Source organism: Schistocerca gregaria, chromosome 2, assembly GCF_023897955.1.
Source record: "Schistocerca gregaria isolate iqSchGreg1 chromosome 2, iqSchGreg1.2, whole genome shotgun sequence".
Classification (NCBI taxonomy): domain Eukaryota; kingdom Metazoa; phylum Arthropoda; class Insecta; order Orthoptera; family Acrididae; genus Schistocerca; species Schistocerca gregaria.
Window position 1 is genome coordinate 325190598 of NC_064921.1, and position 26663 is coordinate 325217260.

A 26663-nucleotide genomic window follows, 5' to 3' on the forward strand; every position below is an offset into this window, starting at 1 on the left:
CACACACACACACACACACACACACTTACACCCACACGCGTGGACTGGGTGGTTTTTTTAGGTTAGATGGCCTCGGGCAAGTACTGAAAGGGCTACAGCCTCAAAGGGTGCGGGGCAAAGTCAGGACATGCGGGGACCAAGCAGCAATCGGTATTGTAATTGTAAACTGTTGAAGCTGCATTGGTAAAGTACCGGAACTTCAAGGGCTGATAGAAAGCACCGAAGCTGAAATCGTTATGGGTACAGAAAGCTGGCTGAAGCCAGAGATAAATTCTGCTGAAATTTTTACAGAGGCAAAGACGGTGTTTAGAGAGGATAGATTGCATGCAACCGGTGGTGGCGTGTTCGTCGCTGTTAGTAGTAGTTTATCGTGCACTGAAGTAGAAGTGGATAGTTCCTGTGAATTACTATGGGTGGAGGTTACACTCAACATCCGAGCTAGGTTAATAATTGGCTCCTTTTACCGACCTCCCGACTCAGCAGCATTAGTGGTAGAACAACTGAGAGAAAATTTGGAACACATTTCACATACATTTTCTCAGCATGTTATAGTCTTAGGTGGAGATTTCAATTTACCAGATATAGACTGGGATACTCAGATGTTTAGGACGGGTTGTAGGGACAGAGTATCGAGTGACATTATACTGAGTGCACTATCCGAAAATTACCTCGAGCAATTAAACAGAGAACCGACTCGTGGAGATAACATCTTGGACCTGCTGATAACAAACAGACCCGAACTTTTCGACTCTGTAAGTGCAGAAGAGAGAATCAGTGATCATAAGGCCCTGAATATTGAAGTTAATAGGAATATAAAAAAAGGGAGGAAGGTTTATCTGTTTAGCAAGAGTAATAGAAGGCAGATTTCAGACTACCTAACAGATCAAAACGAAAATTTCTGTTACGACACTGACAATGTTGAGTGTTTATGGAAAAAGGTTAAGGCAATCGTAAAATGCGTTTTAGACAGGTACGTGCCGAGTGAAACTGTGAGGGACGGGAAAAACCCACTGTGGTTCAACAGCAAAGTTAGGAAACTACTGCGAAAGCAAAGAGAGCTTCACTGCAAGTTTAAACGCAGCCAAAACCTCTCAGACAAACAGAAGCTAAACGATGTAAAAGTTAGCGTAATGAGGGCTGTGCATGAAGCGTTCAGTGAATTCGAAAGTAAAATTCTATGTACCGACTTGACAGAAAATCCTAAGAAGTTCTGGTGTTACGTTAAATCAGTAAGTGGCTCGAAACATCATATCCAGACACTCCGCGATGATGATGGCATTGAAACAGAGGATGACACGCGTAAAGCTGAAATACTAAACACCTTTTTCCAAAGCTGTTTCACAGACGAAGACCGCACTGCAGTTCCTTCTCTAAATCCTCGCACAAACGAAAAAATGTCTGACATCGATATAAGTGTCCAAGGAATAGAAAAACAACTGAAATCACTCAACATAGGAAAGTCCACTGGACCTGACGGGATACCAATTCGATTCTACACAGAGTACGCAAAAGAACTTGCCCCGCTTCTAACAGCCGTGTACCGCAAGTCTCTAGAGGAACGGAAGGTTCCAAATGATTGGAAAAGAGTGCAGGTAGTCCCAGTCTTCAAGAAGGGTCGTCGAGCAGATGCGCAAAACTATAGACCTATATGTCTGACTTCAATCTGTTGTACAATTTTAGAACATGTTTTTTGCTCACGTATCATGTCGTTTTTGGAAACCCAGAATCTACTCTGTAGGAATCAACATGGATTCCGGAAACAGCGATCGTGTGTGACCCAAACCGCTTTATTTGTTCATGAGACCCAGAAAATATTAGATACAGGCTCCCAGGTAGATGCTATTTTCCTTGACTTCCGGAAGGCATTCGATACAGTTCCGCACTGTCGCCTGATAAACAAAGTAAGAGCCTACGGAATATCAGACCAGCTGTGTGGCTGGATTGAAGAGTTTCTAGCAAACAGAACACAGCATATTGTTATCAATGCAGAGACGTCTACAGACGTTAAAGTGACCTCTGGCATGCCACAGGGGAGTGTTACGGGACCATTGCTTTTCACAATTTATATAAATGACCTAGTAGATAGTGTCGGAAGTTCCATGCGGCTTTTCGCGGATGATGCTGTAGTATACAGAGAAGTTACAGCATTAGAAAATTGTAGCGAAATGCAGTAAGATTTGCAGCGGATAGGCACTTGGTGCAGGGAGTGGCAACTGACCCTTAACACAGACAAATGTAATGGATTGCCAATACACAGAAAGAAGGATCCTTTATTGTATGATTATATGATAGCGGAACAAACACTGTTAGCAGTTACTTCTGTAAAATATCTGGGAGTATGCGTGCGGAACGATTTGAAGTGGAATGATCATATACAATTAATTGTTGGTAAGGTGGGTGCCAGGTTGAGATTCATTGGGAGAGTCCTTAGAAAATGTAGTGCAACAACAAAGGAGGTGGCTTACAAAACACTCGTTCGACCTATACTTGAGTATTTGTCGTCAGTGTGGGATCCGTAGCAGATCGGGTTGACGGAGGAGATAGAGAAGATCCAAAGAAGAGCAGCGCGTTTCGTCACAGGGTTATTTGGTAACCGTGATAGCGTTATGGAGATGTTTAGCAAACTCAAGTGGCAGACTCTGCAAGAGAGGCGCTCTGCATCGCGGTGTAGCTTGCTCGCCAGGTTTCGAGAGGGTGCGTTTCTCGATGAGGTATCGAATATATTGCTTCCCCCTACTTATACCTCCAGAGGAGATCACGAATGTAAAATTATAGAGATTCGAGCGCGCACGGAGGCTTTCAGACAGTCGTTCTTCCCGCGAACCATACGCGACTGGAACAGAAAAGGGAGGTAATGACAGTGGCACGTAAAGTGCCCTCCGCCACACACCGTTGGGTGGCTTGCGGAGTATAAATGTGGATGTAGATGTAGACACTTTCTTTGCATTCTATCACCAGATTGAACTCTTCGGACTTCGTTACTTGATATGGACTTTCTTCATGCTCTGTAATGGTCGCAATTTCTGCTGGCGAACTATGCAGTTATTAATAGTGTTGTTGGTACAGATACAAAAGTAGCGCGATAACGGATGATACATGGATGTCAGGTAGTTGCGAATCATATTTGCAGTTCTTATTAGCAGCAGTCAAACTTAGACGGCTGTTGGCCGAGTAACGGTTTCATATGATTTTCATGGGGGTAATATTTCCATTTTCCTTCCTCATATGCATTGATGAAACTGTTTCAACACGAAAGATAGTTGGACAACAATTAAGCCGTGATTGTTTATTCTCATTTTTTTCGAATTGGATCTGGTTGTAACACTCATCTTCCGCGCTATCAGAAAATATTCTCTGTGTTCAGCAGCTAACCACAAACTGACTTTAAGTTACTTTATTGGAAAGTACCGTTACTGGTTCCGAACTTTTCACACTTCATTATCAGAAGGTTTTTCGTGTTTTCATCAAAACAGAAGATATACTGGTTTTCTGCGAATTTCTCTATGATAAACAGTAAAATACAATTATTGTTTTTCGTAGGGCAATTCACAGGAAACCAATGTATGATTTGCTTTGATGAATGCACGAAGAATCGGCCCGTGATGAACTGTGAAAAATTCGAAATCGGAAATGGCACTCTTTCAATAAAGTAACGTGAAACAAATTTGTGGCAGGTTGCTGTAAACCATCAACAATTTATTTTACGTAGCAGTCACGGTCTCCAACCACGTCTTCATCTGAAAAAAATTTCAATATTATGTCTTTCTGGTACTGCTAAAGTTGAGCGTTGGACCAAATACCCTTTCGATAACGTAATATCATCAGCAATGGCTGCAGCAGATTTGCGGCTTAAGCAGTCACCTGCCAACAGCATTGATAAAGGGATGGAGGAGCGAACAGGTGTTCAGGACACACCATTGAACTTAAGATGGGAAACTGCCCTTGAAAGGTGGAAGAATCAGCAATGATCAGCGACATGAGAATGCAGAAGGCAATGCGTTAAAGATTCATTATGTGTGTCCTCAGGAGATGTGACCTGTAATAGAAAAAAGCGTCCTGACGATCTCTTCATTTGCGAAAGATTCGTCGTTCCTCTCACATTCTGGTGGGGACTGTGAAGTGGCAGGCGAACATGAGAAAAAGAGCGAATAGTCAATGAAGAGATAACGTTCTCCAAGGTAGCTAACTAGATAGCTGCTATAGAAGCTAGTAAATGTGAAAAGGGAAATTCTAAGGCTCATTCTAGATACAGTGGGACTCAGTGACGTGGAATGAGAAGAAGAGAAGGATTTATGATCAGGCGAATATAGGGTAATATCTACTGCAGCATAAAATGGTGTAAAGGGAGTAGGAACGTGGGGCAGAGTATGAGCTACTATGAACAATTAAGTGATAGGATCGTTCTCATCAGAATTGACAGCAAACCAACACCGAAAACAATATGGTAAGTATACTTGCCGACGTCGCAGGCAGATGAAGAGATAGAGAAGGTATACGAGGATACTGAGTGGGTGAAAATCTAATAGTCACAGGTGATTGAACGCGGTTGTAGTGGAAATAAAAGGAAAGGTTACAGGAGAATATGACCTTGGTACTAGGAATGAGAGAGGAGAACGACTAATTGATTTCTGCAACAAATTTCAGCTAGTAATAGCGGATACTCTGCTGAAGAATCACGAGAGGAGGAAGAATACTTGGCCAGGTAGAGATCCCGAAATCAGATATTGGATTGTTAGGCGTACCTAGAAGCAGATATGGACTCAGATCATAATTTAGTAATAATGAAGAATAGGTTGAAGCTTTTTTAAGAGGCCACTCAGGAAGAACGAACCTGCGAAAGAATGAAGTACAGAACTATTAAGGAATGAAGAGATACGTATGAAGTTCTCTGAGGCTATAGCTACTGCGATAAGAAATAACTCGGTAGACAGTTCAGTTGAAAAGGAATGGACATTTCTAAAAAGGGGGTACTGAATTTGGGAAAAAAGGTAGGTACAAGGACTGTAAGTACGAAGAAACCATGGGTAACAAAAATACTTAACTGAACAACGAAAGAAGGAAGTACAAAAATGTCCTGGGAAATCCAGGAATACAAATCACTTAGCAATGAAATAAACAGGAAGTGCACGGAAGCTAAGGCGAAATGGCTGCATGAAAAATGTAAAGAAATCGAAAAAGGAATGATTGCCTGAAAGACTGACCTAGCACACAAAAAACGCAAAACAACCTCCGGTGAAATTAAAAGCATTGGCGGTAACATTAAGAGTGCAATGGCAATTCCGCTATTAAATGCAGAGGAGAGAGCGGACAGATGTAAAGAATACACTGAAGGACTCTGTAGGGGGAGGGCTTGCCTGATGACGCGGTAGAAGAGGGAACAGGGGTCAGTTGGGAAGAAATAGAGGATCTAATATTAGAATCACAAAGAAAATTGGATGACTTAAGATCAAATACGGGAGTAGGGAAAGATAACATTCCATCGTAACTTCTAAGATCATTTGGGGCATGTGCGTAAAAAAAGACTGTTTACGTTGGTGTGTAGAATGTGTGAGACTGCAAACATACCACGAGACTTTCGCAAAAACATCATCCATACAATTCCGAAAACACTAACAACGGACAAATACGAGAATTGTCCCACAATCAACTTAACAGAGCATGCATCCAAGAATAATACGCTGAAGAATGGAAGAGAAAATTGAACACCTGTTAGATGATGATAATTCTGGTTTTAGCAAATGTAAAGGCACCAGAGAGACAGTTCTGACGTTGCTGTTGATTATGGAAGCAAGACTCAAACATATAGGATCTGTAGACCTGGAAAAAGCGTTCGGCAATGTATAATAGTACAGGATGTTCGAAATTCTAAGGAAAATACAATGTCGATACGAACCAAAAGGGGTCATTATGACAGGAAGAACAAGGAGGAAATGATCCAGTTAGAAAAGGGTGTAAGACAGGAATGGAGTCTTTCGCCTACTGTTCAGATCTCTACATCGAAGAAGTAATGATGGAAATAAAAGAAAAATTCAAGAGTGGAATAGAAGTTCAAAGCTACAGGATATCAGTGACAAGATTCGCTGACGATAAGGAAAGCAGCAAAGTAACCCATGATGGACGGAGTAAGGAGGACATAGAAAGCTGACTTGCAGTGGAAAAGAGGGAATTTACTGATATCAAACGTAAACCTTAATTTGTGAAAGATATTTCTGAGAATGTACGTTTGGAGCACAGCATGGCATAGTAGTGAAACAGGTGCTGTGGAAGAAACGGAAGGGAAGAGAATCGAAGTATTTGAGAGGTGATGCTAAAGAAGAATGTTGAAAATTATGTAGACTGATAAGGTAAGGAATGACGAGATCCTCCGCAGAATCGGCGAGGAATGGTATATGTGGAAAACAGTGACAAGAAGAGAGGCAGGATGACAGGGACATCTGTTAAGACATCAGGAAACAGCTTCCTGGGTACTAAAGAAAAGTGTAAATGGGAAAAGCTGTAGACAAAGACACGGACTGGATTACATCCAAAACATAAATAAAGATGCAGGTTTTAATTGCTACTCTGAGATGTAAAGTTTGGCATAGGAGAGGAAATCGTGGCGAGCCGCTTCAAACTAGTCAAAAGACTATGAATAACTACGAGTACTTATTTTGTGCAGTTTTAGTCGATTTTGAATTAAGATGACGTTTCCCGCAATATATCAAAGTTAAAGAGTACCATACGTACAAAGCAATTTGCATCAAAAACAGATGATGTCAGTCCGCCGGAGTGTCCGAGCGGTTCTAGGCGCTTCAGTCTGGAGCCGCTCGACCTTTATGGTCGCAGGTTCGAATCCTGCCTCGGGCATGGATGTGTGTGATGTCCTTAGGTTAGTTAGGTTTAAGTAGCTCTAAGTTCTAGGGGACTGATGACCTCAGATGTTAAGTCCCACAGTGCTCAGAGCCATTTGAACAGATGATGTCAACAAGTTTCCTAATATTTGGTTAGAATGGCGTTGAGGCAGAAAATACATCTAGCAAACAGTAGTGAAATAATTTTAGCGGCATGAGTATTAATAGACTAAAAAACTAAAGGAACTATCTGGCTTTGTTTTTCTTGAAATGAATTTGATGGTTTTTAGCGAAGCAGTGCTATCTCTATCGACAGTGAAAACGCATCTTAAATATTTGTAGTCTAACGTTTGTTCCAAGCTACGTACATGTCTTTTGGTTAGAAAGACCGTATTTACTGTCTTTGGCGGTAAAAGTTTAGTACATTCCGAAATGGTCTTCCAAAGTTGTAGGTTAGGACAGATACACGACATACAATATTGCACTTCCTGTGTTGTTAAGAAGAATGTTGCAGTGTGGCTTTGGACAGGAATGCATGTCCGAAGGAACAGGCACTGTGACGGCTACAGTAGTTATGAGATATATGAAATGTATTTTCATTTGAGAATACGAACAACCATTAGGTCTCTCGGGGGGCTGAAGATAGTCAAAATTTGTTCCGGGCCAGGGCTGGAACCTGGATTTCCTGCATTACGTGAGCGGTAACCTTAACCTCTCTGGCTGTCCGTGCACAATTCACGGCCAGACCCTAACTCTCGTATGTCGTCGTTCCTGCGCCACAGCCTGGACTCATACACTGACTGTAATTCCCCTACAGGAGAGGATATTTTAACAAAGAACCTTCCGGTCATTGGACGACGAATACGATATTGCGCTGCCTGTGTTGCTAAGCTAAAAGATGCAATGTTCCTGTCACACTCACCCATTCAGCATCGCAATTATCTACTTATGTCTCTCTGTTATTGTTTCCTGTGTCACAGCGACGGTCCCCTTCGTTCTGTCCTCCTACTACAATCTCCTCTCAGTTTCACCATCTCTCTGCAGCTCTCTCTTACTCTAATTATCTCATTACTTCCTTCTTACAGTGATGCCTCCTCGCACTGTCACTATCTCTTTCATCCTCGTTGTCATTGTCATACGTCCTGTCTCTTATTATCAGTGATTGCTCACAACCACTTCCTGTTTCTCTTTTTCTGTATCTCCCTCCCCCCCCCCCATTCCCCCTCCGATGGGCACTGACTCCTTCATTCTTTTCCTAGCCCTGTTCCGTCAGATATGTTCCACTGAGTCTCTCTCTTACTCTTACAATAGCATTGTCTCCCCCTCTCTTTCTATAACACAACCACTGTCTTTCAGAATCTGCCTGACACTATCACCGTCTTCTCAGCATAAAAAAAACCACGAGTATCTACACACGCCAAACTTTTTGGAGATTTTTTAAAGATGATGAGGAAGGTATAACGAGGCAGCTGGTAGCCCACTTTTCAGTCAGTCATTTAAAAGGAGCATATAAGCCTTCCTGTGCTCTGATAGGTGCATTTTCCACTGGTCCCCTTCTTTTCCCTGCATCATCAGGGCATTTAACTCATATGAAATGTACTCGTCAGTAAAATTTAGATAGCTTACTTTTGAATAAATTAAAGACCTCAAAACTAATTTTACACCTCAGACTGTATTTTGAGAGCAAAAACATTTTGCATGTGCTTCAGTATTACAGCATGATGTACTCAAATGATAAATGAGACGCTTTACAGCTTACACTGTGTCATCAAAAGTATCTGGACACCCGTTGAAAATGACTTACAAGTTCGTGGCGCCCTCCATCGGTAATGCTGAAATTCAGTATGGTGTTTGCCCACCCTCAGCCTTGGTGACAGCTTCCGCTCTAGCACGTTCAGTCAGGTGCTGGAAGGTTTGTTTGGCAATGGCGACCCATTCTTCACGGAGTGCTGTACTGAGGAGAGGTTCCGATGTCGGTCTGGCACGAAGTAAGCCTTCAAAAGCAACCCTAAGGTGTTTTACAGAATCCAGGTCTGGACTCTGTGCAGGCCAGTCCATTACAGGGATGTTATTGTTGTGTAACCGCTCCGACACAGGCCGTGCATTATGGTGTTCGATCGCTTTGAAAGATGCAATCACCATCTCCGAATTGCTCTTCAACAGTGGGCTTAAAACATCAAAGCAGACCTGTGCTGTGATAGCAAAACAACAAGGGGTGCAGGCCCCCTCCATGATAAACACGACAACACCGTAACACCAACATCATCAGCTGTGTTTTACAGAATCCAGGTCTGGACTCTGTGCAGGCCAGTCCATTACAGGGATGTTATTGTTGTGTAACCGCTCCGACACAGGCCGTGCATTATAGTGTTCGATCGCGTTGAAAGATGCAATCACCATCTCCGAATTGCTCTTCAACAGTGGGCTTAAAACATCAAAGCAGACCTGTGCTGTGATAGCAAAACAACAAGGGGTGCAGGCCCCCTCCATGATAAACACGACAACACCGTAACACCAACATCATCAGCTAGGAATTTTACTGTTGGCACTACACACGCTGGCAGAAGACGTTCGCGGAGCATTCGCCATACCCACGCCTTGCCATCGTCACTCCTCACTACGTTTCTCCATTGCTTAATCACCCAATGTTTACACTCCTTACACCAAGCGAGGCATCGTTTGGCATTTACCGGCGTGACCTGTGACTTATGAGCAGCCGCTCGACCATGAAATCCAAGTTTTCTCACCTCCCGCCTAACTGAAGAAGTTTGGAATTCCTGTGTGATACTCTGGATAGATGTCTGTCTGTTACACATTACGACCCTCCTCAACTGTTGGCGGTCTGTCAGTCAACAGACGAGGTCAGCCTCGACGCTTTTGTGCTGCCCCTTCACGTTTCCTCTTCATTATCACATCGGAAACAGTGGACCTAGGGATGTTTAGGAGCGTGGAAACCTCCAGTAAAGACGTAGGACATATCGGAAACAGTGGACCTAGGGATGTTTAGGAGCGTGGAAACCTCCAGTAAAGACGTAGGACATAAGTGACATCCAATCACCTGACCACGTTCGAAGTCCGTGAGTTCCGCGGAGCGCCCCATTCCTCTCTCTCACGATGTCTAACGACTACTGAGGTCATGTCGGTGATATGAAGTATCCGGCAGCATGTGACAACACAATTCACCTAATATGAAAAACGTATTATTTTCTTGGGTGTCCGGATAATTTTGATCACAAAGTGTATTTCTGCGTGCTATGTCACTTTATCAACTAGGTTTTGGCCTCGCTTTTTATTTTATGTGCGTATTTTGGGTGTACAAGTAGGATAACTTGCTATCTCCGTATCTCGGATATAGATAAAATTATGATCAATCTTTTCAAGGTTGTTTTTCATCGGGATCTCAGGAATATACCATTAAAATTACAGGAATCTGCTACCCATAGCTCTTCAGAATCCGCGGCTTGGTTCTGGTATCCAAAAAGCTAGTTTTTGGAGTGTTTCTCGATAAAAGAGAAAACGAGTGAATATTTTCGTAAATGGTGCGACGGTTCCTCTAGGTTAATGCCTAAAAAACTTACCATTAAAATTTGACCAATTTTCTACAGTTATTTATTTTTTAGATCTCTCCTCTTACCAGATTTTGGACGTAGAAGTAGTGTCATTTTGAACCTTTATAACTGGGAAATGGATAAATATAGCAAAACAATTTTCAAGGTTGTTCGAGTTCGGGATCCCAGGTATATACTGCACAAGGTTCTGCTGTTTTCTGTTAATATTCGTCTTGGAATCCATGGCTGGGTTTTTGTCCGCTGGTGACGGCGACAATGTAGTAATCAAATCCTTTCTTGTTGCCTTTCGAGGAACCGACCTTGAAGTAATGGTGCCTCCACACATCTCATCAAGGCCACCGCAGACCACATCAAACACAAAAAGAACCAACCGATTTGCTCCATTTGCCTAAGCAGAGGAAGTGTGTCATATTCATAATTTGACCATATATTGTAGGTTAATGAGAGTAAGACGATCCTTCTTTTGGGTGTACAAATAGTCCGTAGCCCAACGGCTATCCAAAATACCTGACCCTACATTTTATCAGTAGTACAACCCTCGGCATAAGCACTAGAAAACCAATTTTTATGCTGTTTCAGGCATACCGTTAATATATGAATAAACCCAAATTGTAGCGTCGAGGCATAAACCGTGAGACGTATCAGTGGTCTACTCCTGACAGGAGTTTGATGTGGTGTAACCAGTTCTTGCCAGATGAGCTACTTGTGACTTGAACTCGCAAAACAAAGAAAAGATAGTCTTCCCTCCCTGGCAGGAATCACTTGCACCTCATTCCATTCTCTAATGTCCTCTCAAGGTGGCTGGAAGCTGCACCATTATGTGAGGAGAGGCTGGAATTGGTTTCGTCTGTAGAGCATCTGTTTTGTGGTCATATTCAGAAACTAACTCTCATACTCTCCTTGATGTGGGCTGCGGCATTCAACTAATGGTCACCTCGCGAATTGGAAAGTGAAAAACAATGGGAAGGTTCGTCATGGATCCAGCCTTCAGAGAAACTGACAACTGGAAGCAGGAAACTGTGAGTCACACGGAATTCACTAGCACACTTCGGCTGGTGTTTAGACGGATCCAACGAAAAACTTCACAGCTCGAGTGGCCGCAACCTTCTCTGTGATATGAACGGGTGATACATTCAGACCTATGCATCTGTTGTTCGTAGCCCGTAAGGTAAGTTTATGAAGACGTCATACCTCTGTAGCTCAGCTGCCTCTACGTGGCCCATTTCCAACCTAAAGCACTATGGTGTTTTGAGCTTCTATTTAAAATCAAGACTTCGTAAGCAAGTTAGAGCTTACAGCAGAAGCTCGGGAGAATGTAAGAATTGTGAAGTTCCCAGTTCCCCAGTCTACACTTTACAAACAACTCAGAGTAAATAGGAAGAAATCAGTAGTGTATACTCACTCATTTGTATTGGTTACAGTAGTTTTCGTATACAAATAATGTTTCATAACTGTGATCAGGAACCACTGAAACACTTCTTCAGTGACGCACTACATCACGATTCACTTTGTTTATCTCACTTAAAATGCTACGAAGTCCAGTTCCTTTTGTACCAGCTTGCAGTAATGTTCGAGTAGGCTATTCCATTCACTGGGATTTGTGTCGCACACTGACGCTCACTGCTTGTACGTTTCCCTCCGTACGCTATCAGCGTCACTGATAAGATAAAGCACCCACCTTTGATAGCCGAGTTGGTAAGTAAATTGGCTGCCAGTTTCCCTGCAGCGAGGCTATGTTTGTTTTGAACACGTTTTTATCGAAGTTGCTACCGCAATGCGATATTCAGTTCCTCGAACTGGAAAGATTTCTAAGGGAAATGAGTACCTGTTTCATATTACCACTGACGGTAATGACTCGGTACGGTATCTATCCTTCCAAGAAAATTTACTTGTATTTACAAACAAATGCACGAGCGGTGAGAAGCTTATCTGCGGAATTTGTTTCACTCGTTTCTTCGCTCTAATGTCATTACAGCACAGTTAGAACGGAGAATAAAGTGATCTCGTTGTGACAGTCGTTGGAAAGTTGGAAGAAAAGCGCGAGAAATATGCTTCTTGTATTGTGGAATCAACAATTGCCCTATTTCGTAGATTCATCACACTGAGCTATTCGGGAGAAACAAGCATATCAAGCTAGTTCAGTCTTGTTAGTTTAAATTTTCCTGGTTTTATGTAAAAAAACTTTAGAGACTGTGAGGAAGACATCTCCATCCTCATTCATCTTTGGCAGTGATGACCTTGGTGTTAACAGAACTTTAATAATTTACTGCTCCTTCCTTCCTTCCGATACACGTCGATCGAATCAAAAACTCAGAATGGTGGGCAGTAACATACCTTTACATTCCTTACATTTGTGTGCCATATGGTGTGGCGGCAGGAATACGCAAAACAACTATGAAATAAATTTAGCTTGTTTTCACGTAAAACTGAAGGTAAACTTCAAGCATGAGTGAAGTTGATAGGACCTAAAAACCTCTCAATTGTAGGCAAGCACCATATTCCGACACAAAGTGGATAAATAAATGAAATAAATTGTATTGGGTCATTTACCCACATTGCGTTTGTTTTTATTTGTAGTCATCAGTGTCACTTGATTCATATTTTCATTTAAGTTGTCGTTCTCTATTTAGCTAATATGAAAGTTCAAGCGTTCCAAACATCACTCCTCCAAAGTAACTTGGCATTGGACCAAGCACATGCTGCAAAGATCAATTTTTAAGTCTTACTGTATATGTAGAGGTAGAATTCCAAAAACAAAGAAAATATAAGTAGTTATTGTAGATTTAAATGTTGCTTAAGACAGAATTTGAAACAACGGCCTTCTGTAGAAGCTGAGTAAGGGAATTCCATGCCACACAATATTGAACTAATCAGCACCACGCTGTGAAACAGATACTTTCGTGCTATAGAATGCGACTATGTAAGAGACATAGATGAACAATGGACTACCGCAGGGGTCTGCTCTTCACATTTGCCTAATAGTGCTGTAAGAAAGTTTGACTACGCTGTTTACTTAGCCTTAACTGTCGAAAAACTGTGAAATCACCGAGACAGTTGTATCAGAACATTTGTCCACTGTGAATGAGTACTTAACAGAATGACTGCTTGTACCAAATCTTAACAACGGTGAAGTTAGTTGCTTTCACCTAATAACAGAGATCCAAATGATCAGCTGAACAGAGGAAGCCGGCGGGTGTGGCCGGGCGGTTCTAGGAGCTTCAGTCTGGAAGCGCGCTACCGCTACGGTCGCAGATTCGAATCCTGCCTCTGCCACGGATGTGTGTGATGTCCTTAGGTTAGTTAGGTTTAAGTAGTTCTACGTTCTAAGGGACTGATGACTTCAGAAGTTAAGTCCCATAGTGCTCATAACCATTTTAACCATTTTTGAACACAGAGGAAAAACATTGAATGAACCCTAAATGTCTGGGAGAGGGATTAGGAAGAATTTTATCCGTCAAGCAACTTACTGAAAATATTGGGTGCAAGAAGACAGCTAACAATAACATCCATAAGTTTACTGGCGCTGGGGAACTGCGGCAGTCCTGACGAACTCCTGCACTAAGCGTGATACAGCCTGCAGCCGGATTTTGTGCACCAGTCCGACTGAACAGCTATTCTGCAAAGCGATAGACGCCCAGTTGCAAACGGCAGTGAGGATTTCTACTGGATGCATAAATTCAACTCCACTGTATTAGTTTCCAAATTTCAGCCATATAGCTGCGTGACCTCTGCACAGACAGGAAGTATTCATCAAGGAGTAAAGAAAATAATCAATCCTGAGTTGGCCATCTACCAGGACATACTAGAAAGGTCATTAAACCCACCTTGGCCTCTTTCTCAGCAACTTGTTGGCGAGAGCTTCAATTTCAATGACGAAAGATTGGAAGTGTGGAATTAAAACACTCTATTATATACCCCGTAAGGAATTGACGTGGTTTTCAACTCCCTCTTCAGGAAAGGAAAGTTTAAGCAGAACATGGACGGGACACGATATTTGCACAAAAAATCTATACGCGTGGGCAAAACTGAAAACACCATACTACAAATATCAAGTTCCAAGCCAATGTATTCGTCAATCTGTCGAAGAACGCAAACATACATATCCTGGTGATCCGATGGAGTTTTTAGTTCCAACACCCGTATGCCTTGAGTGAATAGCTGCAATTAACCTTACCATACGAAGTTTATATTTTATATGTTTCTTCTTTTCATGTGCTCTGGCTTGTTAATACAGCATATAACTCCTGCACCTAATATCTTCTAGAATAATTTGTAGCAATGAACACTATCAGCTGTTGTATTATTTTTATTTAGTTGCTACTGGTTTCGGTGACACAATCCAACATCTTCAAGCCTCTCTACGGCACAAGGTTATCACGTTTTCAACTGGAATCACCACCATATTTCTCGTAAAAGAAGCAGAAAGCATCGGAGTCCATGGAACGTGTCGTGTGTGGTACGTCATGTTTGCTGCACATCAACGCCAAAGTTAGTCGATGGTTTCTGCTTTCTGCTCCTTTTACTATAAATATGGTGATGATTCCCCTAGAAGAAGTGATCACCCTGTTCCGTAGAGTAACCTGCAGATGATTTCAGTTTCTTTGTTTTCTGATAGCTGATCATTCACATTTCGCTTCCATACATCACTGGGATCGAGACATACACTTTCGGGAACTCCTTACTCGTATACAAATCATTATTTAAAACCATTATCGTTTATTTATTTATAAAAGGCCGCTTTCTTTACCTAATCTAATCTAGTTCTGATATCTTTCTCATTTTGAAATTCATGTATAACCTTACTTCCTATATAGGAGAAATTCCTCTGCTTTGCCGTTTCCCATTTTTATATTAAACTAGTCGGTTATCTCCTCTATACGACTACGCCTGCGATTTTGATTTGTTTATCGTTAAGTCAAATGCTATACTAAATATGTTGTTTCTTTCTCTCCACAATTTTTCTAACTCATCCTTACGTTTGGCCAGAAGGGCTATCTTCTAAGAACCTGGAACTTTCATTCCTTTCCGAATTTTTTTCAGATTCTTCATTATTTCGTTGATGCACAAGTAAAGCTACGATGGTGATCAGTTGTTGCTCTGCCTTTTACAATTTTTTTTCTTTACTTATTACGCCCACTTCCCTGATATGGTTTGACTTTAATGCAGTTGCATTCAGTGCTATATTAGGCGCCACGAGATGGACAAGACTCATTCTACTGACTCCCAGTCAGTGCCTATAGTCACATTCGTCATTTCTACAACCATTTTGAGGTTACAGTTTCGTGTGAAATTCGCAGTTCCTATTACGGGTCTATTTAAATGCCTCACTTTTCATGACGCTGCATTCTCATCTATGACATTGAGTGAACGTTCTCATTTGAATACTCGATCCGAATTTCCGAGATTTCGAAGCTAACACTGATTCTTTAAAATGCATTACAATTTGGCATTGCCAGGTAGGTGCCAGCCTAGTAGTACGAGCAATAGTAGCAGTTTTACTCATCCGTATATCATTTTCATAAGGCTGCTGGACATGCCTTGGTATTACAATTGAAGAACAACAAAATTAGCATTGTTTATGTATGCAGGTAGTAACATACTTAGACGTCAAGATGGACAAGGATAGGAAAGGTAGTCAGACTTAATGTAGGAACCATTATCTATATAAATCAGGAAAGCCTAAATCGTTATAGTTGTATGAAGATTGCAACCTCCAAATCTCACATACGACACTAGCCTTTTTAAAAGTGTTACCTAATTCGCTTTATCCCGAGGGTACTATACTGTTTTTCAAAGAGGTTATTAAATGATGTAAAGAAATGGTGCTAGACTATTCAATCACTTTTTACGTCCACTCACTTCACACAGTACACATACTATACGCACATTATTTCATAATTTAATACTACACACACTATTAAGCCGACGTCAGGACTATATGGACGATGCTTGGTTTCCATTTTCTGTGCAGCAATTTTCGATTTGACAGTCTGAATACCTGAGTGAGGTTCTCCATAGAACGAGTGAGGAACTGAGGTTTTTTTGTCCGTTTTGTGATAACCGCTTTAATATTTTTTTAAAATTTTATATTACAAATTCTTATGTTAGTATCTCTGGAGCAGAATCAGTTATAGAACTTGTGTAGTGTACAAAAATATTAACAGTTATTGATGTATGTGGAGAGGCAGAGCATCGACGTACATAACTAATAGGACTGGACCTAAACAAAAGCCTAGTGGGACCTCCTTCGTTACTTATCCCCAGACACTAATATTAATGAATTGAATATATGACATACCATTCGTCATGTATGGTGCAATGAGACTTGTGTATCCATATGTTTTTTTCTTCTGGATTCGTTTTCCTGTTCTTATAGAATGAATGTGGACTTACACTATGTGATCAAAAGTACCTGGACACCCCCAAAAACACACGTTTTTCATATTAGGTTCATTTTAATGCCACATACTGCCAGGTACTCCATGTCAGCGACCTCAGTAGTCATTAGACATCTCAAGAGAGCAGAATGGGGCGCTCCGCGGAACTCACAGACTGCGATTGGGTGTCACTTGTGTCATACATCTGTACGCGAGATTTCCACGCTCCTAAACATCCGTAGGTCCACTGTTTCCGATGAGATAGTAAAGTGGAAACATTAAGGGACACGTACGGTACAAAATCGTGCATGCTGACCTTGTCTGTAGATTGGTTCAAATGGCTCCAAGCATTATGGGACTTAACATATGAGACCATCAGTCCCCTAGACTTTGAACTACTCAAACCTGACTAACTTAAGGACTTCATACACATCGATGCCAGAGGCAGGATTCGAACCTGCGACCGTAGCCACAGCGTGGGTTTGGCCTGAAGCGTCTTGAACCGCTCGGTCACAGTGGACTGCGCTCTGTTGACTGAAAGAGACCGCCGACAGTTGAATAAGGTCGTAATGTGTAATAGGCAGACATCTATCCAGACCATCACAAAGGAATTTCAAATTGCATCAGGATCCACCGCAAGTACTATTACAGTTAGGCGGGAGGTGAGGAAACTTGGATTTCAATGTCGAGTGGTTACTCATAAACCACATCTTACGCCGGTAAAGGGCAAATGACGCCTCGCTTGTTGTAAGTAGCGTAATCATTGCACGATTGAACAGTGGAAAAACGTTGTGTGGAGTAACGAATCACTGTACACAATGTGGCGATCCGATGGCCGGGCGTGGATATGGCGATAGTCCGGTGAACGTCATCTGCGTAGTGCCAACAGTAAAATTCGGAGGCTGTGGTGTTATGGTGTGGTCGTGTTTTTCTTGGAGGGGGCTTGCACCCCTTGTTGGTTTGGGTGGCACTATCACAGCACAGGCCTACATTGATGTTTTAAGCACCCTCTTGCTTCCTACTGTTGAAGAGCAATTTGGGGATGGTGACTGCATCTTTCAACACGATCGAGCACCTGTTCATAATGCACGGCCTGTGGCGGAATGGTTACACGTCAATAACGTCCCTGTTATTGGACAGGTCGGCACAGAGTCCTGGCCTGGATCCTATAGGACACCTTTGAAATGTTTTGGAACGCCGACTTCGTGCCAGGCCTCCCCGACAGACATCGATACCTCTCCTCAGTGCAGCACTCCATGAAGAATGTGGTGCCCTTCCCCAAGAGACCTTCTAGCACCTGATTTAACGTATGCCTGTGAGAGTAGAAGATTACATTAAGGCTAAGGGTGGGCGAACACCGATTGAGGGCGCCACAAACTTGTAAGTCATTATCAGCCAGGTGTCCGGATACTTTTGATCACATAGTATACCAACAAACTGTCTCATTTTAGTCCAAGGTTTGTTCTGTAAGTGACTGTAGGTGTCATCATAAGATCGTTTGGCAGGCCTTCGTCTCAACACACGGAGGAACGAGCGCTCTGTGGAACCAGACTGCCACAAAGTAACCCACAGCACCAGCAGTGTTTCACTTGGAAACCCAACGGCGGTGATCGGAGCCATCGGCGGTGACCCCGGTAACTGTGGCGGCTACCCGGACCATAATGAGCAACAAATTGCCGCCCCCGGCCGGCTCGTTACCAGGGGCTGGGCGGCGCGGCTTATCGCCCTCCGTGGCTCACGCGCCGCGCCTCGCCGAACGCGGCGCCGCCCCCCGCCCAACGCCCACCGCGCTATCCGCCGGTCATCGCCGCTAACCCCGCCGCCAGCGCGGAAGTAACGACTACCCACCGCTGATCTCGAGGGACGTTCACTCCGTGGATCAGGCTCTGCGCTCGTCGCCGCCAAGTGACGCGCAGACGTCGTCCACGAGCCTCTCTCCTTATCCCTCTCTGAGCGGTGAGCCCGTCCTCATTTCAGGCCAGCATTCACACTTTCTCCAGAACTGGCATACTCGTTCTGTTAACGAAGAAGAGAGTCATTTCCCATGTACAGTTCCACGCATAGATTTTCATAACAGAGGATAAATATAACTATTTAGAAGCGTTTTTCATTCGGGGAAAGACACATACCTTCTACAGGAAGATTAAAGAGGCTTTTAGAAAAAAAAACAGAAGCACATGAAAAACCAGTCCTAAGCAAAGAAGAGAAAGCAGAAAGATGGAAGGAGTATAAATAGGGTCTATGCAAGTGAGATGAGCTGGAAGACAATATTGTAGAAATGGAAGAGGACGCTGATGAAGATATGAGAGATATGACAGAGCGCTGATAAACATAAGCCGAAACGAGGCTCCGGTAGTAGACGACATTCCGTCAGAACTACTGACAGCCGTGGGAGAGCAGGCATAACAAAACTCTTCCATCTGGTGTGCAAGTCACATGAGACAGGCGAAATACCCTCGAACTTCCAGAAGAATAAAGTAATTTCAATTTCAAGAAAAGCTGGTGCTGACACGTTTGAATATTATATTAATAAGTCATGGCTGAAAAATACTAACACTAATTGCTAACAGACCAATGGAAAAACTAGTAAAACTGACTTCGGGTTTATCTGTTTCGATTAAAGAGAAATGTAGGAACATGCAAGGCATTACTGACCCTACGACTTACCTTAGAAAATAGGTTAAGGAAAGGCAAACCTACGTTCGTAGCATTTGTGCAGAGAAAGATTTTGACATTATTGAGTTGAATACCCTCATTCAAATTCTGAAGAGAGCAGGGGGGAAGTAAAGGGAGTGAAAGCCTGTTAACAACTTGTATAGTAACCAGACGGCGGTTACAAGATTCGAGGGGCATGAAAGGGAAGTACAGTGGCGTTAAGTTCCTGGTTCCCGTAAGGGTCGGCGTTTTTGACGCTCGTGAGGAGTAAAGTATTAGCACATGCGTGCAGGGTGTGGTAGTTCTCCCTGCTGCCACAGAATAGGACGCGAGGGTATACGGTTGGTCACAGAAAGAGCTCAGAGAAGTACAGAAGGACGTGTGAAGAGTTGGCCGCTGTTCCCTATATTGCCCATGTGTGATAGAGAATCACACAGTGCTGGTGGCATATTGTGGTCCTCTTACTGTACGAGTAAGCCGATGTTAATGGGACTGTCTGCTTGTTGTTGCTCGCCGACAGGCCAGCTACATCCAGAATCTTTAAGTAACGATCCTTTTCTTAAATTAAAAGGTGAAGCCGTTACTGAATTTAGCTGTGCAGCATCTGTCCCTGGTGCACTGAATAAAGAGAAATATAAGAATAGGACTCTTTATATTCCCAGTCAAAATAGTGGTAAATAGGGTTTTACATTGATCGTAAGGTAACACGATCACATCATTTAAATCATGTAAGTAAAAGATGTGAAAATGCCATAAGTATCTTTCGTTCTGTGACAGGTGTCTGTTGAAGAGCAGAGCAAACGATCTGCAGTGCTAGTACAAAGCTATCTGCGTATGTATTGGAGAATTCATATCGACTACTACTAACGCTTTGCTGGTGAAATTAAATGAAATACCATTAGACCTACGCAGGAAATATTCCTCTTGAAAGTCTTTCCTTTTCTAACCCTTTGTTTCCTGACATAAGAAAAAATTTGCTTTTTAACATTTTCTTTGCTATTGTGGCCTCAAATGACGGTACGATTTTTGTAAAATTTTATTTTATTTTTTACAACTTTTTTCACCGTGGACAGAATCACAACATGCGCAGAAAAATATTCCAATTTTTATAACTTGTACAATATTCCACATAAATATTAAATATTTTTACATTAGAAAATTAATTAACAAAAATATATTTCTGATTTTTTAAAAATTTCGCATAAATTTACCTTCTAGAGCAACTTTACAATACATAGTAACTTCGCTTTACATTTTTGACAGTAGGGGCCTATATACATATCACATATTTAGTGATACCTCGTGAAATTGTAGGAACAGTTCTTTTCCTTATTGCAGCACAAATACACTTTACATGTACTACATTGTGAATGTGGTCTCAACTGAATTTTATTTTTCGCACACACTTCGCATCATCCTCTTTTACAACTGAACACCACAAAATGGTTTCCTCGGTTGCCAAAACGTACATCCTTAGGAACAGAAAAGTTACCTTTCCTTCTCTTTGGGGGAGTTATTTCATCTTTACCAGAGTTTCTCTTTTTGAGATTTGGCACTTGGTGTTCATTCATTAGCCCTAGTGTCACAGAACGCCTGAATTCCAGTAGTGGCAGTGCCACTTGTAGGTCACTGAAAATGACCTAAGCATTCACAAAAGCAATTTCTAATGCTCCCCAGAAGAGACATTTCTTTGATCGCCTGTCAAGACCATAAGTGAACGTAATCTGTCTGCATGATCCACACTACCCATGTTCTTATTGTAATCACATACAAGAACTGGACATGGTATAGTCATACTAGGTCCATCTTTCTGTTTTCTTGACACTACGCTCTGTTCAGTGGCAGGGAAGTTTGACGCAAAATACACTACTTTATTGTCCCTCCATTGAAAGACTCTGATTTGATTCCCCACGCTTTAGAGATTTTTCTTTAGGTAAATTCGCTGGCAAACCTTTCCTATCTATCTATCTATATACGAATCCTGCTCCAGCTACTGCCGGGTCTGGGTGCTGACGAGTCCTCTCCATTTGGCTCGGTCCTCCCACCTATTTTCTTCCTCCACTTGCTGCCAGGTCACACCTCTCCTTTCAACAGATATTCTCACTCCCATTTTCCACCGTGTTCTTGGGCGCCCTCAAGGTCTTTTCCCATTCATCTTTAGTTGTTCCATAATTTTGGGGAGTCTCTGTCCATGCATCCTCTTAACATGCCCATACCATCTTAATCTCTTTCTTTCAATTTCTTCTCTCATACTTTCTTGTTTGAGGTTCTTTCTAATTTCTACATTCCTTACTCTGTCCATTCTTGTTTTTCCCTTAACTGCTCTGAGAAATTTCATTTCCCCTGCTTGCAGTCTGCTCCAGTCCCTTTCTGTCATTGTCCATGTTTCTCCATCATAGGTGACAATAGGGATGTAATAATTCTTATACATAAGGAGTTTTGCTCTTTCTGGAACCTCATTATTCCAAATCAGATGTTTTATTGTTTGGAAGAAATTGCCTCCCTTCTGTAACCTCCTATTAATTTCGTTAGTTATTCTTCCATCCCTAGATATTTCACTCCCTAAATAAGTGAAACTTTCTACCACTTTGAGGGGTACTCCATTCAAGGTAATATTTCCATTGATTCCTTTCTCTCTTCCAAATACCATTACTTCACTCTTATCTATTTTTAATCCATATCTTTTCATTATTTCCTTCCACGCATCAAGCTGTAACTGTACATCTACCTCTTTATCACCCCATATTACCATATCATCTGCAAAAATCATCTTTTTGTCTTTTTCTTTTACTATATCTTTAACTGCCCTATTCATTCCCTCCATCACAACATTAAAAAGCGCAGGAGATAGAATACTTCCTTGCTTAAGTCCTTGTCTTATTTCGAAGTATTCAGAGTTCCCCAATGGTGTTCTAATTCTACAATTGTGGCCTCTGTACAATGGCTTTATAACATTAATGTATCCATCTTCTATATCTATCTTCTTCAGTTCTTCCCAGAGTCTTTCCCTGTCAACTGAGTCATATGCCTTTTCTATGTTTATAAAAACCATTATCACCCTTTTGTTATATTCCCAACTTTTTTCCATCAGATGACGGATAGAAAATATCAGGTCGATCGGGCTCCTTCCTTTCCTAAACCCATGCTGTTCTTCACTCAGCTCCTTTTCTATCTTTTCACTTATTCGATTTAGTAAAATTCTTTCAATAATCGTGGCTCACTGCATTCCCACTGGACCTGCTGCTCTTATGTCCACTGATACTTCATCAGATCCTGAGGCTTTCCCCCCATTCATCTTCTTCACAGATTTTTCCATTTCTTCCCGTGTAATTTGTCCTAATTCTGCTTCCCAACTTCTCTCAATTTCTCCATTATTTGTTGTTTCCTCATGTACCTGCTCCTCAGCGTTTAACAGCTTCTTAAACTGTTCTTTCCAGAGATCTTTTATATTCCCTGGATCATCCATAATGGTACCGTCCTCTGTTTCCGTCTTTATTGGTACTTCAGAAGCCTTCCTTTTATTTTTCATCATTTTATAGAACATTTTCTTATTGCTCTTCACATCTTCAAGTTTTTTTTGTAAACTCTTCCCATGCCTTTTTCTTTGCTGTTTCTACTATTTCTTTGCACTTCTTTTCCTCTATATATATATATATATATATATATATATATATATATATATATATATATATTTTATGGTCTTCGTCATAGTTTTCCACCATTGTCTCCATGCTCCATTTTTTCTTCTAACTGCTTGGATTGTGGTATCATCCCACCAACTTGTCTGTCTTATATTTTCCTTTCCAGATGTTCTGCCACATACTTTTTGTGCTGCTTCGACTAAAGTGTCTTTGAATAAACTCCATTCTTTTCCTACATCGCAGAAAACTTCTTTTGGAAATTTTTGTGTTTGTTCTAATTGTTCCACAGGCAAATGTACTGACGGATTTTAATTTCTCGAAAAGTGCAATAGAAGTAAAAAAAATTGTCGAAGTACAATTTTCTGTACTGACCCCAATACGGTTAAGACAATTTCAGTACTACTCTCTCCCCTAAACTGTACCCTTCAAAGTCATTCTCCAGTGTCTCATTTCTACCTTGATACACTTTAAAATTGAGTGTGTATCCTTTTTGATTACAAATTGCATATAGTTTATAGCCTATTTTGATTGGTTTTAATGGATCATATTGCTTTATGCTACTTCTTCCCTTGAAGACAATCATTGATTCATCAATACTGAGTTCTCTAGTGCCCCTGTATATGGACATAAATTGTTTATTCAAAGCAGTCAGAAGCCTGTGTATTTTATACAATTTATCAGTGTTTCTTTCTGGAATTTTTGTGTTATCATTAAGATGTAAATTACTCAAAATAAAATCAAACCTGTCCCTACTCATGCATCGCCTTACAATAGAAATACCAAGGTCATCACATGCAGACCAGTAGTGTTTCCACGACGGCAGCTTGTGGTAACCCATAAATAAATAAATTCCCAAAAAAGCAAACAGCTCATGTCCCTTCAGATTTAAAATTTTTTCCTTCTGTGTTCTGTAAAGATTGCTCCAGAAAATTATTACTTTTACAATTGGCTTCAAAATGAAAATAAAATCATCAGTAGCTGTGCGGCAATCCTGAAATAATTCTTCCATAGGCCCTGCAAAACGAATACAGGAATGGAAATAGTACTGCAGTTGTCACAGACAGAACAGTATTCTAGAGTAATTCGTGTAATGAAAAAGAAACTAACGCTGTAAAAGAATTTATGATTATCTAAGTGTAAGAAGATACCTTCACTGTATCTGTATTCACAGTTCCTTGTTTCAATGTGTTTGTCTCTCCAAATTCTGTTTGTCCGATATTCACATTGAGGTGAAGATGTAAACGGTAAAGAACTCTCTGAGGCGTAATTATCCAAACAAGAGGAGTTTGTTTCACTATCTGCCTCTTGCAAATTGCACGAAAAAGCTCTCCCAAAATTATTAACATTTTCGTCATGATCTTCGATGTCAGTATCCTCTGCAATATCAGAGGGGATGTTCTGATACAAAATTGCTTCAATCTCTGCATCACTCAAAGGTCGAAAGTAGCCACTAGTTTTACGATTTTCGTCCATCTCTGTGATAAAAAGTGGACAGATCAACTAGTGAGTGGTAACGCATTGTTGCTACAATAAAGTGTTCGTACAATCTGACGGTACTAAAAGTCCGCTTTATATTTTCAACTTTATCTCATTCGCTTGTAACGTAATGCTTCATACTATTATAAAAAACAAAGAAGGTAAGTACTTACAATGGAAAACTCAAAGGAAGTTTCAATAAATTGAGCAAAAATTCAGGCAACATTATGGAAACAAGCACATACAATCTTCTGTTTTCACAGCAGCGCTCGAAAAACAATTTCAAGCTGTGACCGCTAGAGGGGTCTATGTATTGTCCAATAACATCTATGAAACAGTTGAGCAGAGTGACTGTTACGTACCGACAGGCTCTCAGATCACGAAACTGCGCCACGAGAAAATAATGAGTGTCAAAACTTACTGATACTTTTAGGTACCGTCAGGCAACAAAGAGTTAAACAACAGTTTATTAGCAAAGATCAGAGATCTCATTACAATGTGTTAAGCAGACAGGTACTGGATTAAGAAGAAAATACCACCTTTAATGGAATATTACTCGCTGTGAATATATCTTCCCAAAATATAAGCTGCTTCAGTACGATCTACACTGACGCATTAGTGAAGCTAGATATAAAGACGCGCATTTCATTCAGAGAAGGTTCACTGCATGAGAAAATTCTATCAACCTAGTAGTGTGGCCATCGTCAAGACAAATCTATACAAAAGAAGAAGACTGCGTAGAAAGTGCATTAATAGACGGCAACACTAATTGAGAAGGCAAATTGAAGCTCCCGTTAGTTGCGTCCACATTCATTGCAGAAGTCTTAGTGGTTTTAGAGGGACATAAACAAGCAAGAGAAGTGCAAGATGAAACAAACGTAATTTTGTCTGTCTCACCCTTAGCATTCGCGCTTTTAAAATGCTACGACATCAACAATACTAAAATTATCTAGTATATCGCAATATAGAAGCAATGCACAAAGCGCACACTGGAATAATAGTGAATGAAAAAGTTGATACTCTGACCAAGGAAAACTGTACATACTGGTGCAGCTAAACATGATAACGTGCACCCGACGATAGTCTTCGAACCACAAGGACTATAATCATGGCGCGATAGAATGAAAATCTGTAAAAGTCGCACAAAATTAAACGAAGACACTAAGCTGCATTGGTGCCTAATCTCCCATCACGTTCTTGGTATCAAAATTGCAGGTACAACAGAAACTTTATAGTGACAGTGGTGCGACTTCGCTTCAGTCACGGGAGATTCCAGCAACATCCCTATCGGTTCAACACAATCATATCTTTTTCATATGAATGCAGCAGTCTAAAGGACGTTAATCAAATTTCTTTCAGTTTCCACCGAAGATTTTAAGAACCACGAAACTAACACAACATCCGACGACCTCTGAAAATGCCTTGCCCACAAGCATTAAAATCCTTTTGACAACAGAAGACACAGAAGTCTCTAAGTTTCTATACCATTTTATAACACAGGGACAGATAAGAGTAGAGAGAGAGACCTATTTCTCCGTTATAGTATAGTAAATATATTAATTTACTAAGTTAATTTACTTCAGTTCAGTTTAAATGGATGTAACAGATAGTTGTTTTCTGTGGTCTGTATGGGTAATGCCTAAAAGTCATTAAAAAATTTAAAAAACTGTTTTTCTGTAATTAACCGTCTTGTATTATTAAAAGGCAAAGTGTTTGTGGTTAGTAAATTCGCATACTGTCGGTCTTCTTTTTTTCCTCTTAAGAAAAAGAGTTTCTTGTAATGTGTATTTAGTAGTGTCTAGAACTTTTTCAGAGCTTAAGAAATAGATCTTTCTCTGTTTTAAAAAATTGTGTTTTGCTCTTATGCACCCTGTTTTGTAGCACGACTGGCTGAACGTACGGTGAATGGATGAACGCCTAATGGAAGCATAAGGTGAGGGTCACGTGGGTCCTGGTTGTGCATGCCTGTTGGTGGACCGGTATTTTTATTACTGCAATAAAAGTTTCCTTGCTTATGAAATATTGATTGATTGGGCGATGATGACGTTTGTATTGGGATTTTATAATGGTTTGTGATGTTTTCTTTTTTAAAATTTTCTTAAAATTTTCAATTGT

General features: G+C 41.1%; 1 protein-coding gene across 1 annotated transcript in view; it reads right to left on the reverse strand.

Moving 5' to 3' along the window:
- LOC126336141 (insulin-like growth factor-binding protein complex acid labile subunit) overlaps positions 1-12001 on the reverse strand; it is a 53398-nt gene extending 41397 nt beyond the window's left edge. The window contains exon 1 of the mRNA XM_049999634.1: positions 11802-12001. Coding sequence (XP_049855591.1) covers positions 11802-11805 — 4 coding nt within the window. The 5' untranslated portion in view covers positions 11806-12001. The remainder of the gene's footprint in view (positions 1-11801) is intronic.
- Positions 12002-26663: the final 14662 nt, after the last annotated feature.